This window comes from Labrus bergylta, chromosome 7 (assembly GCF_963930695.1).
Source record: "Labrus bergylta chromosome 7, fLabBer1.1, whole genome shotgun sequence".
NCBI lineage: Eukaryota > Metazoa > Chordata > Actinopteri > Labriformes > Labridae > Labrus > Labrus bergylta.
This window is the reverse complement of record NC_089201.1, coordinates 21,215,620-21,230,473: the sequence shown is the minus strand read 5'-3', so window position 1 is coordinate 21,230,473 and position 14,854 is coordinate 21,215,620. Positions and strand designations below refer to the sequence as shown.

Below are 14,854 nucleotides of genomic sequence, written 5' to 3'. Positions count from 1 at the left end.
TTTCTAACTTCCATTCATTTTGATGATTTTCCATGCCAGCCCTTATTTTTCCCGTCATCACAGCTTGTTTGGTTGGTGACACTTTTTTGGATGTTTATGTTTCCATAAGCAAGGCTAAAGAGAAAATTGTTAATATACTGAGTCCGAGCCAAAAGGCAACAGCTGTGTTTTTTGAAGCCCACGGGTGTAACTAGGCGTGTCATCAGTCAAAGAGGAAAGAACACACAGCGATGCCAGCGTGCTGCCAGCCCTGATGCCGCCATGATGCCAGGATAGACATCATCCCTCAGGGGATTTGTTGGACCAGTTTGACTGGTATGTGAATGAGTCTGACTGTCTGCAGGTAGTAGCATAGGAGATTTGTTTGTTGTTGGTTTGTTTTGTGTGTCGCTGCATCAGTTCTTGGTTTTTTAGAAGTTCCCTGATGTCTGCAAGCGTTTGCTGTTCTCAAACTGCTTTGATATGTATTGAAGAGTAATGATCTTGAACCAGAGTACACGCTCTGAGTCTGAAGACCTCCCTCTGAGATTGAGTTACGGCCCATTTGCCCCTCGGCTGCATGATCGCAATCTGATTGAAAACATAAACCTGCATTGAGAAGTGCCCCCCTTACCTGCCACTCTATTTCTCTCTTTTAAGTCTTTCATGTCTTCTCTGCCTTTTTTCTCTCTTTTCCCCCTTTCTTTTCTAATCTGCCTTAACCCGACAGATGAATAAGACTGAGAGGTGAATAATTGTGGAACAAATCAGTTTAACCTCACTGATGCAGCCTACCTCGAGAACAATGTGGGACCAATCACTGTCCCTATAATCATTTGTATGCATTGAACACATTGCTGCACCAAGTGTCCTTTCCCAGAGCCAACCATCCCTCATAATGACTATTTTCCTCTCCTTGGCACCCGCCCACTTCCCCTGTCTCATTTCTGGTCGTGTGAATTTCTTGTTTTTGATGATTCAGACGGGCAGGCACACCTGTTGGTGGAAGCGGAGCAAGAAGGGGGAGGGAGGGGTGGGGGGGGGGCGGGGGAGGGGGTATGGACTCCTTTTTCCCTCAGGCTGCAGGTGGATGAACCTGTCGACCTCTGAAACTTGGGACATTCCCAGCTCCTCCACAGAATTGTCTTCACACACTCTGTTTGTAGACACACTCAAGGCTGAATGAAGCTCCCTTCATAACACTGCACACTGTAGAGAAAACAAAAGAGCAACAACATTCAAGATGGACTTTCCATTCTCTAATGGAAACAGAAACTGTCATAGCTTTTGATATCCATGGTTTAATCACAGATTGGCCTATAGGCTACATTGATTAACATTTTGGACAGTGAAGAGGCACAAATCTTAAATTCACTCCATAGAAGAGGAGAAAAAAAGTTACTGTTGAAGCTTCGAAGGTGGCATTTCTTTCTGTTGTCTTGTTTGTTTTTCATTGAAACCATTTCATATTTCACTCTCATGTTTCTGGTAAATGGTAAATGGACTTGAGCTTGCAGTCTTCTGACTACTCAAAGAGCTTTTACACCGCAGGTCACACCTACCCATTTATACACTGAAGGTAGAGGTTTCTATGTAAAGTGACCATCAGAAGTAATTAATCCCATTCATATGCATTCAAATGTCGCTGACGGAGCAACTTGAGGTTAAGTGTCTTGCCCAAGGACACATTGGACATGTAGCTGCAGGAGCTCGAGATCGAACCCCCGACCATTCCTAACCAACTGAGCCACAGCCGCTCTTTGGACAACAGCACTTGTAATGATACAACTTTTCACAACCAAAGTAACACACGCACACACTAGATCAGTTAAGATGTATCACAATATCAAATGTAGGTCTTAGATTGAGCATTATGTTCTTACCATGTGGAGCATCTTTCATAACCAACACCATGATAAAGCTGATGAAATTACATTTTTAAAAAGCATTATAATAATCTTCTTTCTCGATTGCTGCTTTTCTTGTTCTTTCTCTCGCTTGTACAGTGTGTCGCTTTGGGAAAGAAGTGTATGCTGAATGAACTCGTAACACTTGAACATTGTAGCAGCGCATCATTGCACCTGGTTGGTGAGTCAGCATCTTGGAGGGTTTTATGACCGACTCACACCCCCTGCTAAGTGATTTTGGGATGGCACTCAACCCTCAAGTGGTAATACAAACTGAGAGGAAGTTTATTTTTGAATTTAATCAACCCTTTATTTTGACAAGTCATCGACTCACATGGTCGATTTCTCAGGTCAGATCTGTGTGAAGAGGCCGGTTTATAGAAGGATCTTCAAGTCGCACTCCAACGATACTGTCAATTAATGTGAATGAAATGTGAAATGTTTCTGGAATGAATGGAAATTGTTATTTAGTATAATGTAATATAGTATATTAAAGCGATATTTGCTGTAAGATTTAAAATTCTGATTCTCTTCCCCGTTGAGACAACTTTAAAAACATGAAACCTGTAACGCAACAGCAACATTGTCTCCATCCAAACACAACACTCACGCTAAATGAAACCCCACCACAATATTTGTAGCTAACTGGAGATGTATCATGCGATAAAATACACAATGAATCAAGTTTGTTGTGCTTTCAGACGGAGCGCCCTTGACTTGAGTTTGTGCAGTAGTGAGTTGTTTGCAACAGAATCCCCAGCCCTGTCACTTTTGTTTGTCTCGCATCACTGCGTGCGTTTCATAACGCTGTAGAACTGCGGAGGTTGCGTCACCTTTAACCCGTAATAGTAAACCTAATCACACACAGAGAAAGAGCCCCAGTGTCGCAGTTGAATCACCTCTGAATGAGATCTTTCCCAACAGCCCTGAGGATTTATTCATCAACATGTGATGCCTGTGTGGGTTTGTGTGTGCTCAACAGTGTGTTCCCATGCCTTTCTCAATACTCACTCTTTGGGTGGAATCCAGTAACATTTTTTTTGACAAATTCCCACTTACTGCTCCCCTTTCCCCTGTAAAACAACCAGACGTGGACCCCTCCGACTGAGCTGTATGCACGTCTCTCAGTCAGATCGAATCATTTAGTTGTCCTACTTTTGTCAGCACATCACTTGTGGATGGATTTATCTTCAGTGTGTCTAAAGGGGGCTCGGCCATTGTGTGTCCTGTACAGGGTTAGTCAGTGATTTATCGCGCACAGACAAAGACACAGATAGCTACACACTCAAACACACATGAGCACGGAGTTGATTAATCACCGATGTGTCTAACCCCACGCTCTCAAGTTTGAATTCTCCAGGAGCGACGTCGAAACGAAGACGGATGGCCCTCTTTGACAGTGTGTTATCTTTCTGTCAGACACACTCGATGAAAAATACCCAAACGACAAGCTCAAACAGTGGCCAGTGTGTGTGTGCGCCTCAGCGTGGCCTTTAAGGAAGGAGCTCTCTGTGTTGCTTCGTGGTGAAATCGGCCCTGCCGCTTGTGGTGAAGTTTTATAGGAAAGTGAAAGAATCTACAATATGCTTTCACATAGTCTTTAAATGTTAGCCTGTTGGACAGATTTGTGCTTTTTTTGGTTTGATCCTTTTGAGTTTTAAAGTTTTAACACTATTATGAAGTGTTGTGCAGCCCGGACCAAACCAGCAACTTTCATACTGAAAGTAGATCTGAAAGAAGCAGGGGCCTTTAATTATGTAGAAAAATATATTCTTTGGTTTTACTTTTTGTTTAGATTTTTAAAGTTGGGAAAACTCTAAAATGAAAAAGGTTTGAACTTCTTTTGTAATTTTATAACATTTGAGGATCTGTTGTGGTAAATTAATAACAATTTTTATTTAGAATAGCGTTTTGCAACAGTGTACACACACAGATATTAGAAAACATTTATTTTAGAGTGAGATCATTTGGTTTCCTTTAAAATCTGTTTTAATGTGGTGCACAAATCATTGACCAGGGAACAGAAAGCCTAATGAGACTTTACGACACTTCAAAAATAATGAAAGTCAATCAGTCACACTAATGTCATTTCTCATGAATATTTTTGCCAATTTTGAAAAAGACAAAGAAAAACATTAAATTGTTACTGAAACCTCAATATATATATATAAATGATATGTGTTTTTTATATGCACTTTGCTGTAAGGTATGAGTAGTTTGATGTTTGTACGGGTCACCTGCCACTTTCTTTCTTTTCTATATTAATGTCACCAAAATCGGATCCATTTGGAAATGTTTAAATTTCCTTTGCACATTTGTAAACAGTAAATAAATAAGTACTGAACCAAAGATGTAAACAAGAAGTAAAAGAGTCAAAAAGTCATCAAGAGACAAAATGAAAAGGAAAGAGTCCAAAATACAAATAAAATACACTGTGTATGTTTTATTTTTTATCAGCATGTTGAGAAAATATATGCCTGATGTATCGCCAATGATACAAAACAAAACTTCTCAATTCCTGGATTACATTTTTTAGAAGGTTTTTCTAAATATATATATATATTGGATGGTTCAGGCCGTACAGGGTTGAGTCATAATTTATCATTTCTAAAAAACATGAAAACAAGAAAAGTCTAAATACATTTTCTTTGTCTAAATTCTGTTAGAATTTTGATTGAAATTAAGTTAAGGTTTAATTCTGATTTAAGTCTGACTATTATTCACTGATTTAAATTAACTGTTAGATCAAAGATTTTAAGAAAGTCATCTAGAGATGAGCTCACTTTAAAAGACAGCATTAACCAAAAATACTGTTTACAGTGTGTCCTCATCATCCAGCAGCAAGGCGACAATAATTCACCTTTTGGTTTCACGTTCAGTTTGTATTCAATCATAATTTAGTCATCAGACTGGTTTTCAGCCATATATTAGGAAACTGCATGAATCCCTAGAGGGTCTAAAACCATCAGCAGTGTCTAAGGAAAATACCCTCTAATGTGCCCCGCAGACCTGCCCAGACATGTCTCTGCTCAACACATCATTATTTGTGTTGCTTTAAGTACACTACATGGACCATAGATCACACTCACTCTGTGGTTAACTTCACTCGGCTGTATTAAGGCAAATATAGCGCTCCATGTATGTCAGGCTTATATCATGTGCATTAGCACAAGACTGCAGGCCTCGACTGTAATAGCATCTCAATTAGGTAAGTATGCTGTAAATTACTGCAAGGCCAAATACTGGGAATACTTGAGGGCCGGGACAGAGTGTTGTGTTTGTTAGGAGTCCATCTGTAAGGCATTTAGGGCCCCTCAGCTTTAAAAGCACGGCTTTGAGGGGGGCAAGGAGTAAGTGTGTGTGCATGGATGTGTGTGTTTAGACTGCTTACAATCCAGACTCAGTGGGTGGGTGGGGGGCGCTTTGGAGATGAGAGCCTGGTAAACACACATGCTCATACACATACATATTTATACATAAGACGGCATAAATAAATGTATACATTATACAAAAATACAAGTGGTGATACACATGTTGTGTAATTGAGTTTATCTTATCTGTGCAGCAACAGGAACAAGGTCATTACCTTTAAAACAAGAAGGTACTGTGGCTTAAGCGCCAGAGGAACAACATTTCACACCGTAAACCTTTTAAGGATTTGCAATGTGTGAGAAGTCACATCCAATCATCTTTTTCCTCAATTTTGGACACCAACAACAAGCTAAACCCACATCAACAGAAACTTTGAGTGTAATTCCTTTAAAGTCCCCGGGGTGTTCTTAAAATTCTTAAATTTTACGATCACCAAAGAAGAAATCAAACGCAACAAAGTATTTATTCTCAAATGAAATCCAGTAATACTGTAATAAAACTCACAGCATGTTGCAGACCACATTCAGAGATATTAAAGCTTTTTTAAAGAGACGTTTTCATTCTTTGGACTTTAAATTATGCTTTAAAGTTCACTGAAGTTCACTGAGAGAAAGGTGTTGCTATTCAGCCTGTTTAGGTTCACGTGAAAGATTGAGAGGATTTTCAGTTGCAGCAGTCGTCTTTTGAAATATATTTGGGAAGGGGAATAATAAGGGAATTTGTGTTTCAGTCGTAAACAACACAATCATGTCTTTTGAATGGGCTTGTTAGTGATCACTTTTTAAAATCAATTCAAGATGCAAAAAAACAGAATAATGAGGTTCTTTCACTCATTGGTTCATCCTTTTGTGTGTGTGAAGTGATCAATATTTGTGTTGTGTTCATATTTATTTTGGTCAAATTGTAACTGTTACCATTGGTTGTGTAAGCTATCAGACTTAAATATTCCTCATAACTTTTTGGGAAAAAATTACAATTTGACACAAATTTCATTATTTTTCATTTTCATATTAGCAAATCCAAAATGGACACACGTCTGTTTTCCTCTACCCTCCCCTGTGCTTGCATTCAGCCCCCTCTCTGCCCTGAGAGCACCATGTCTGTTGTTGTGCTGTGTTTTGATATATGTGTGTATTTGCCCACAGTGTGCTCAGCAGGGGAGCCGAACTGACCAGGCCGGGCTAAACAAAGAGAGGAAAAGGAAGCGCTTGCACGCATACAAACGCACACACGCAAATCCTGGAACACACAGCTTCACTGCAGTGGCCGAACACTTTTTTTTTTTACTGCCCTGTGCTGCAGACAAGCACAAAACCAGCACAAACAGAATCCCTGTGCATGTCTGGACTTGTCCTAGCAGTTCCTTCTGATTAAATCTCTTAATCCAATTCTTCACAAATGTCTTTTCACCTCCAGTGAATGTTTCTGGAAGGGGAATAAAAGATGTAAATCTGTACACGCTTGAGTTGCGGTTTGATTTCAGTGCAAGATGGTACTGAAGGAACATTTTAATTTATCCTTTTAGGCAAATGTTCTCTCTTTCTGGACAAGGAGGCCAAAGGAGCAATGGTTCTCAATTTACCACAAGAGACAAATTAGAGCACAGACTTTAACACAGTGTGCTGCTTCTGATAGGATTTTTGATTCAAAGCTCCTGTCTGGCATTTTTAGCTGGTGATGAAACCGATTGAAATGAATACTAATGGATCTGTGTGACCAACAAAAGTAACCAAGACAATCAGCAACAAGATTGATCATAAAGGAGAAAATGACCCCCCCCCTCCCCCAACTCTAACTGCACATTGTTTTATGAAATTACTGTTTTTAAACCTATAACTTTATGAAATGTATTAAAACTCTGGCTTATTACTATACTAAATTATTATTTTAAATTCAAGAACCATGCTGACTGTGATGTTGTCGAGGACTACAGGCACTCTCCTGGTTTCCTGCTGTGCTTGAATGTTGTGTTGTTTGTCATCTGTCTTATTCTTGTGAAGCCGAAGACAATTTTCCACTTTGTGGACAAATAAAGTTATATTCTATTCTATTCTATTCTATTCTATTACTACAGAGTCATTTTTAATGTCTTTTTAATGTCTTTAAGCGCTGCCACTGGGTAGGTGTCAGCTGATGTCAGTAACAGCCTGCTGCAGAAAAAAAGTCTTTGTTCACATTTTTATCAGGAAAGATTCACAGATAAAATAAATAAGAAGGAGATCTTTCATCAGAAAATAATACTTGTATTATTACACATGTACAGGACAAAACTCAGCAACGAGATAAGATGAACTGCTTTGACCACAGGGGGCGCCAAAATCAACACATCAAAGTTCCCTACAGGACCTTTAAGATGTTGTATAACAGGATGTTAATGAAACTCATGAACACATTTATCATACATTGTGTCATTTTGTTACAGATCTGTACAATTGAAGTAAAATGAAATTGTAAAGATCCTGGTGCAATCTTGTCCATGACTCCAGGGGTCTCCCGGCCCCACTTTGAGAACCACTACATCTGCCTCTGGAGAAGCTATGATCGATATCAGCATTACGTTTTGTTTCAAATTTGCGATCAAAATGCAGCCTCTGTGATTTCACTGAGCACAATGATATTCAATATATGACAAATCCAGATGGGAAAGTTTTTTCTTCTGTATAATTTGAACAGGCAAAGGGGAAGAATGACACTTTTTAACTTTGATAACCGTTTGAAGCTGTGTTGTACATTCTCATAAGATTATTCATGTCTCTGCAGAGATGTGCCTTCTGATAAACCTTCAAGCAAACACTGTAAACCAACAGCAACACACCCTTTATGGGTTTTTAGCACAAACTGTTTTGTTTTTTTTAGCTATTTTCATTTTAACTCCTGACCCAGCAGCCTCTCCTTTGACTCGCTGCACCACCCTGCACTGCACCGGGCTGAACTGTTTTTTCTCACGTCGTCACTTCCCACCGTTGATGTGGTATCTTTACAGCGTTGTGAACTCGATAGCATGCAACAAGTGGAGTGCTGCTGTGAGTAAGATAGCGCAGCAGGAGCGGTGTGCTGTTTGTAGTGCAGTCCAGCAGTAAATCATGTTTGGGCAGTGCGCTGGGGATGCAGCCCCTGGCAGCTCCCAGACGGCCTTTGGCTCTGGCTCCTTTCTCTTAGCGCCACTCTCTAATTTCAGACCCTGCCTACTACTGTGTCTTTACCGCATTCCCACAAACCAGAGACGGACAGTCTGCCTGCATGTCTGGCTCTCGCAGTCTCTCTCGCTTTCTATCTCTCTTAGTCTCTGCCCGTTGTGTCTCTCTATCACTCTTTCCCTCTCACTCTCTGCTCCTTGGCCTGCTGAGCTTGCTCCTTCTTCTTCTTCTCCTTTCTGTCTGGTTATGTGCCTTCAGGATTATAGGTCTGCAGTCTCACTCACAGCATCTAAATCATGTCCAAAACTGCCACTGTCTCTCATCAACTCTCTCCCCAAGTCTCCCTCTTTCTAGCACCAACCGTGGGCTTGCTCACTGGCTGTAAATACCCATGCTACATTTCCATTTTAATTGCCCACGTTTTCACAGAGCCCTGGGATATATTTTTTGCACATTTATTTTATTGTCTTGGCTGAACGCCCCCCTCTACTTTGGGTTGGACCTTACCACTAATATACTCCGACTTGGACCAGTTCATTATCAGCAGGGAGGTGTGCGCTTGTTTAAGAAGGTTATGAAGGGGTCAGCGTACAGTTCATGAAACAGGGGTCTGTGTTTTATTGGGACCTGTAGTCTCACTAATGCACAGTGCTAAGTAGCCCTGGTGCCACCCTACTGTTGAGTGCTATTAAATCAGTCTATACTGCATGGAACAGTAAACCAGCTGCGAATAATGCCAAGCTGTGTAAATGACTCCAGAGACCAGGAGTGTAAATGTCATCGCTATTAAGTCAAGCTGGTACCTGGGGAACGTGTAATGGGGTATATGTGCATAGGTTTACTACTACATGTATACCTGTGTGTGTGTTTTACGGAGATGTGTATCGCAGCTATTAAACCAATATCTACCCGTGGGGTGCTGATGGCCTAGTGTTTAGGTCGTGCCCTGTGTAAGGAGGTTACAGTTCTCCAAGCAAGCGGCCCGCATTTGAGTCCGATCTGCAGCTCCTTTCCCGAATGCCATTCCCCGTTCTCCCTCCCTAAGTTCTGACTCTACCCACTGTCCTCTCCAACTAAAGGAATAGAAGCCAAAAAATCTATCTAAACAATATGTACCCACAATCTGTAAATAAAAGCTGTACTACACTAAACAATAATTTAACTAAATAATGGAAAAAAATGAATTCCTGCCAGCTATTCCTCCTGTAGTTTGGCTAGTTTCCCATCATGCCAAACCTTCTCTCGGGCACGTCTACTTCTCGTGTTCTAGATGCCGAAGACTCTGCTATACTATGGGCTCAGACCCCAGACAGCAATACCCCTATATGGTAACACAAATTATCAGTAGAAATTGTCTGATTCATAGTCTAGTTCACTTCTTTTCCCCAGAATATCTCCTTGATTGAGATCACAACTTTCATGCATAGACTTGTAAATAGGATTGCGTATATTATGTTAACACTGATGTGTAGAGAAATGTGTTTTTTCAAATAGAAAAAGTTTCCTCAAAAAGTAAAGCCTACAGTTACAAGATGTGGAAATACTCCTCATAGTAAAAATAAAAAACTATAATTTTGGTATCAAACCTAACTTCAGAACTAGCAGTTGTGACTAACAAATAGAGCTAAACCCAACTGTACCAATACACAACTCCTAATCTCTATTAATTATCTTGATTTTTAGGGGACTGTTCTAAAAGAACAAAAACCCCAAAGGCCTCACCCTGAAAGTGGTGAAGGGGAAGCAGGCATTACAAATACAAAGTGTGGTTGCAGTGCTAGTTGTAGATTCTTGACTCGTATTTATCTCAATATGCAAATATGCTCATGTTTACTCGCTTTGTTTACCATCTAACTGTTGTATGTTAGCATGTTTCAGTGACAAAGTCATGCTGAGTCTGATGTCAATGTCATAATGTTGAATATCATTGACAAAAATATCTGCAACATTTGTTTAGGTCACCAAGGTAATCAGAGTTGAACTACTTGGGCCCATTCATATCTTTAACAAATTTCATAGTGGCATCCTATAGAGTTAGAGACCTTTTACTAAAACATCAACAACAACCACTAAACCTTGTGAGTTGCACTAGAAGAAAATTATGGGGATCACTAATATAAGACATAAAATATCACATTTCTTACTTACTTGCTGTGATTTTCCGGTCGACCAACTCTCCCCTTGCCATCCTACAGCAGTGGATTCAAATTGAAACAAGGAGCAATTTATCATCGTGGCCGGGTGTTGTGCCATAGCAGACTCGCACCCTGGTTCATGGAATTATTTTAACTTACTGTTACTAATGCTGGCGTGTTTATGACTGTGTAAAGAGTTGACTGGGCCACTTGTGGTTCAGACATTGGCCCTATGGTGCTCCATGCCCAGACACATCCCTCAAGCAACATAAGGCTTGCCAGTGTCGATAGTAAACCATGATATGTGTGTACGTGTGTTTGCCTGAGTTGCTCCTTCCACTCTATATGCCCAGTCTGCTGTCTGCCCCACTTTGCTCTAACGACATCGGGGTTTCTGCAAAACACTTAACAAACCTGTCTATATTCCATAGTGAGTTATTTTCTTCGGTTAATGACTAATGATTTTACAGGAGTATAATGGGGGTGTTTTTCTATACCTCTGGGTCCTGTGTTTCCCAGAAAAACAATTAAAGCGTCATACCTTTCAATTGTGTGCAATTAACTTTGTAGTCCACACAGGATACAGGCCTTGCACAGTCTCAAGTGGTACAATGGAGGGAATCAGGAAGCTGTTACTTGTGGCCAAATCAGTCAATGGGGCCATCAATGGGAACTGCATATTTACAACACTCAGAATTTTTGACTGTCATATAAAGTCTGGAGCAGTTCATCCTGTCTTAATGATGTAGATATAGTGGGAAAGACATATCATAAGCCACATCCTGTCTCATTCAGTAGAGGTAAGGATCTCACTGAGTAAAAGTACAAGAAGTTCAAGGAGTCACTTCTATTGTCTGCAGTGGTTCAGGAGTGTTATTGCTGGACATAGCTGGTTCACAGTGAGACAGATAAGCTCTTTTGTTCTGCAAGTGTAGAATTTCTGCCTATGACACGCTGCCCATTTTACTGCTAAGGACTTTCCTTCCAGGAATCAATATGGGCCAAGTGGGAACAAAAGCAACAACATTCACAGGTACAAAGAAAAAAAACCCTGCATTGATTGTTTTGAATGGAGACAGCAGGGTAGTCAGAAAACAAGTATTGTGTAAGCATTGCTCAATATAAACAGAAATAGTCATATGGGAACACATGACATAAACAAACACATTCACTGCTACACTTCCGTGCTTTTCTGTTTGTTTTATAAGGGACATAATTGACAATGATTTAACTATAGGTGGTCCTTTTTTTAGATGAAGCTGAGGATGTAAACACAGCTCTATGAATAGACTGCTGATGATGGAATCACAACTCTAAACCCACATTCAACACTTTTTGGCCGCTTGGGAGCAGCAGAAAGACGGTTTATTGACATATTATCAACCTATGAAGATGTTTTATTTTGATTTATATTAACTAATACTGCAGATATGGGCAACATTGGCATTCATTTTTACAACATAAACATGTTACAAAGTTACAAACTGTTTTTTGCCTGGGTTTTGTGGAATTTCTTTTCACCAGAAACAGCTGCTTGCTTCTAAAAAAGATGCTATGATCCAAAAACAACGAGTAGAACTGCAACTCTGAGTTTGTCAAAAGAAAAGCGACTGTTTAAGTTTTAGGTCAACAAGTGATCCATTGCTGATGTTAAAATGTTCAATTTAGTCAAAATATTCCTGGTCGACACTATGAGAAATCTTGAAATCTGGATGACCCTGATGAAGGCCACATGCCGAAATGCATCGTTCTAATAAGTTAATAGAGTCAGTCTTCATACTGCAAGTGTTGCTGGAGCTTTTTGACCTCACCTTTCACTCTTCATGCACCTTGGTAGTTGGTGCAGTTGTGCCAGAAAATTCCACTCTGCTTCTTGAAATCTTGAAATCTTACCAGATTTTGAAAATATGAGTGACCTCTGCGCATGACAAGAAATACGCAGAGATCTAACCATTTGTTCCTGTTGTGTATGGAGAGCAACGATATGACAGAATCTGCACCCTGCACACTAACAGATTCCATTTACCAACTAAGTTTGTACTAGAGTCCTGACTCTCAAAACTGGAAGCCTTACAAAAAAGGTAAAGACGAGGAGATGGGCTGTTCATGTTACAGTGGTGAGTAAAAGCTTGCTTTCTAATTGGTTATCGTTTTGTTCATGTGGCAGCCGCGCACACTCGGCTGCCCTCTGGGTTCAGCCAACACAAAAGCAGATCAGATCATAAATATTGAGAATGTTTTCTATTTTACGATCTGAAACGGGGGCCTCCCTGACGTCCGTCCATGCAGATCGGCTCACTCTTAACACACCTCACATCACAGGAAAGTCTGACGTGATCATCAAACAGAACTTTGCTTAGGATTGACAGAAGGGGACAGATTGTTAGTGAGAGACAAGCAACTAAATGACAACATTAACAAACTTACTTCAACATAGAACAAGGTGACAAATATTAATATCAGCTACATCAGTTTAATACTGTTGACTCTCTTTTCAGATGTACTTACTGTAGATGTGAGACAGAGAGAGAGAGAGCCAGACAAATATAGAGTGAGAAACAGACATAAGACGAGAGATTTCTTTTCCTCCTCTGTGACATACTGCTGAGGAAGAGAAGGAGGAGGAGGAAGGTCGGGAGAGTCTGAGCTGAAGTCGGCATGATAAGCAGAGCTGATAAAGGGTTTCAGTGAACCTCAGACAGAGACAAGAACTAAACCCAAGGGCAAGCTGACTGGGACATACCCACAGGAAGATGAGTCCATAGAAAAGACTAAAGCAAAGTCAGAAAGAGATCATATGTTGCTCTTTTTTTTATGTTCTCATGGATGCTGGACAGACAGAGTGGGATCAAGTAGCTGTATTTACTAACTAACAACTAATAACTTGTCTTTTTGAGTCCTTCAAAATTTAGCTCAAAAGGTTGATGTGTTACCTCTTTGTATTTTTTAATATCATTTAATATCTCTCAATACATTAATGTTATCAGATTAGGTAGATTTGATCTGTGGAGACAGACAGGGTCAATAAACGGTTTTCATTGGTGTTGAGCCACCAACCCGAAGAAAAATCTGGATCCACCCCTGTTAGAGGGAACCAACACTGAACACGCACTTAGCACCTCCTTATTATCAGATATAAACCAGGAGCAGAACAAGACCTGTTGGGGGACAGCCATCTGCTGTGACCAGCCGGGTTGAGAAAGAAGGATGGAGGTAGAGACAGAAAAATAGAGAGATGGAAACAAACTGCCAAACAAAGCAGACATGGTGATGCACAGACAGTTAAAAGTTTAACAACAAAAACGTAAGACTTAATAACGGTGCCAATAACAATATTAGTAGTAGAAGTAGTAGGCTAAGTGTTAGTTTTTCAAAGTGGGGGTCCCAACCCCCAGGGGGCACTAGGGGGCTGGTGGTATTAAGTGAACCAAAGGTCAGTGTCGTCTCCACTAGTGTTCACGGCCAGCCGTATAGAGCCTGAGTCTGGGGGTCTAAGTTCATCTCAGCAGGCCGGGTAATTAGAGCACAATGGAGGACGTTCCTGCCGTCTGTCAAACAGTGAGTCTTGTCCAGTTGGTTTGTCTAAGCTGACAGGTTATTGTGCAAAGAAAGAGAATGAAGTGAAGAGGAAAGCAAAAAGAAGTGTATGTGTTTGTTTGCATGTGGTCACTACAGGATTTTGCAGGAAGGTTGTATGTTTGTGCGTGTGTCTATTTTGGACTTCAGATCTGGAGGAAAGCCTCTGTGTGTGTTGTGAGCTCCCTGTGCAGCTCACTCAGCACCTTGACATTGGCTCTGAGCCTCTGCGGAAGATCTGCTGCCTCAGCTGGATCGCTCTCCTCCCTTTTTTTTCCCTCTGACCCCTCCTCCCCCCATCCAATAACCCACTCCTCGCTCCTGCTACTCCCACCGCTACTCCCGGCTCGTTTCTGCTCTCCTCAGTCATGAAGAAGGACTTAAATCATTCCCTTCTCTCTCCTGTCTCTCTGAGGGTTTCCTTCCCCTACCTAAATCTACCCCACCCCCCTTTCTCTCTCTGATAGAGTCCAGGAGGGGGGTGGGCTTTGACTGTTGACTCGGACTACTGTGGGAATGCAGGTGCTGTGTGTGTGTGTGTGTGTGTGTGTGTGTGTGTGTGTGTGTGTGTGTGTGTGTGTGCGCGTGCGTGTCATGGTAGCCCCTCCCTGTGTGTCCATGTCTGTCGTCTGTCCCAGCAGCCGTTCCCACTGTGCTGTCACTGCTTTGACAGCACACTGTGGCAGATGGCTGCCAAAATATCAAAACAATCTCTTCTTAACTCTCACGCAACTAAGGTCTTAGTCAG

The 14,854-nt window shown here is 41.0% G+C and overlaps 1 protein-coding gene across 4 annotated transcripts in view; it reads left to right on the top strand.

Annotated features, from left to right (window-relative positions):
• The window catches only part of kcnq1.2 (potassium voltage-gated channel, KQT-like subfamily, member 1.2), a 178,629-nt gene that overhangs the window by 115,984 nt on the left and 47,791 nt on the right, over positions 1-14,854 (top strand). For 2 of the 4 annotated variants that reach the window (XM_029282868.2, XM_065957002.1), the window contains one exon: positions 6,404-7,252. The exons of the other annotated variants lie outside the window; for them this stretch is intronic. In XM_029282868.2, the coding sequence (XP_029138701.2) occupies positions 6,404-6,628 (225 nt within the window). In that variant the 3' untranslated portion in view covers positions 6,629-7,252. Of the gene's footprint in view, positions 1-6,403; positions 7,253-14,854 lie in introns of those variants that run through there. 4 annotated transcript variants of the gene reach the window in all.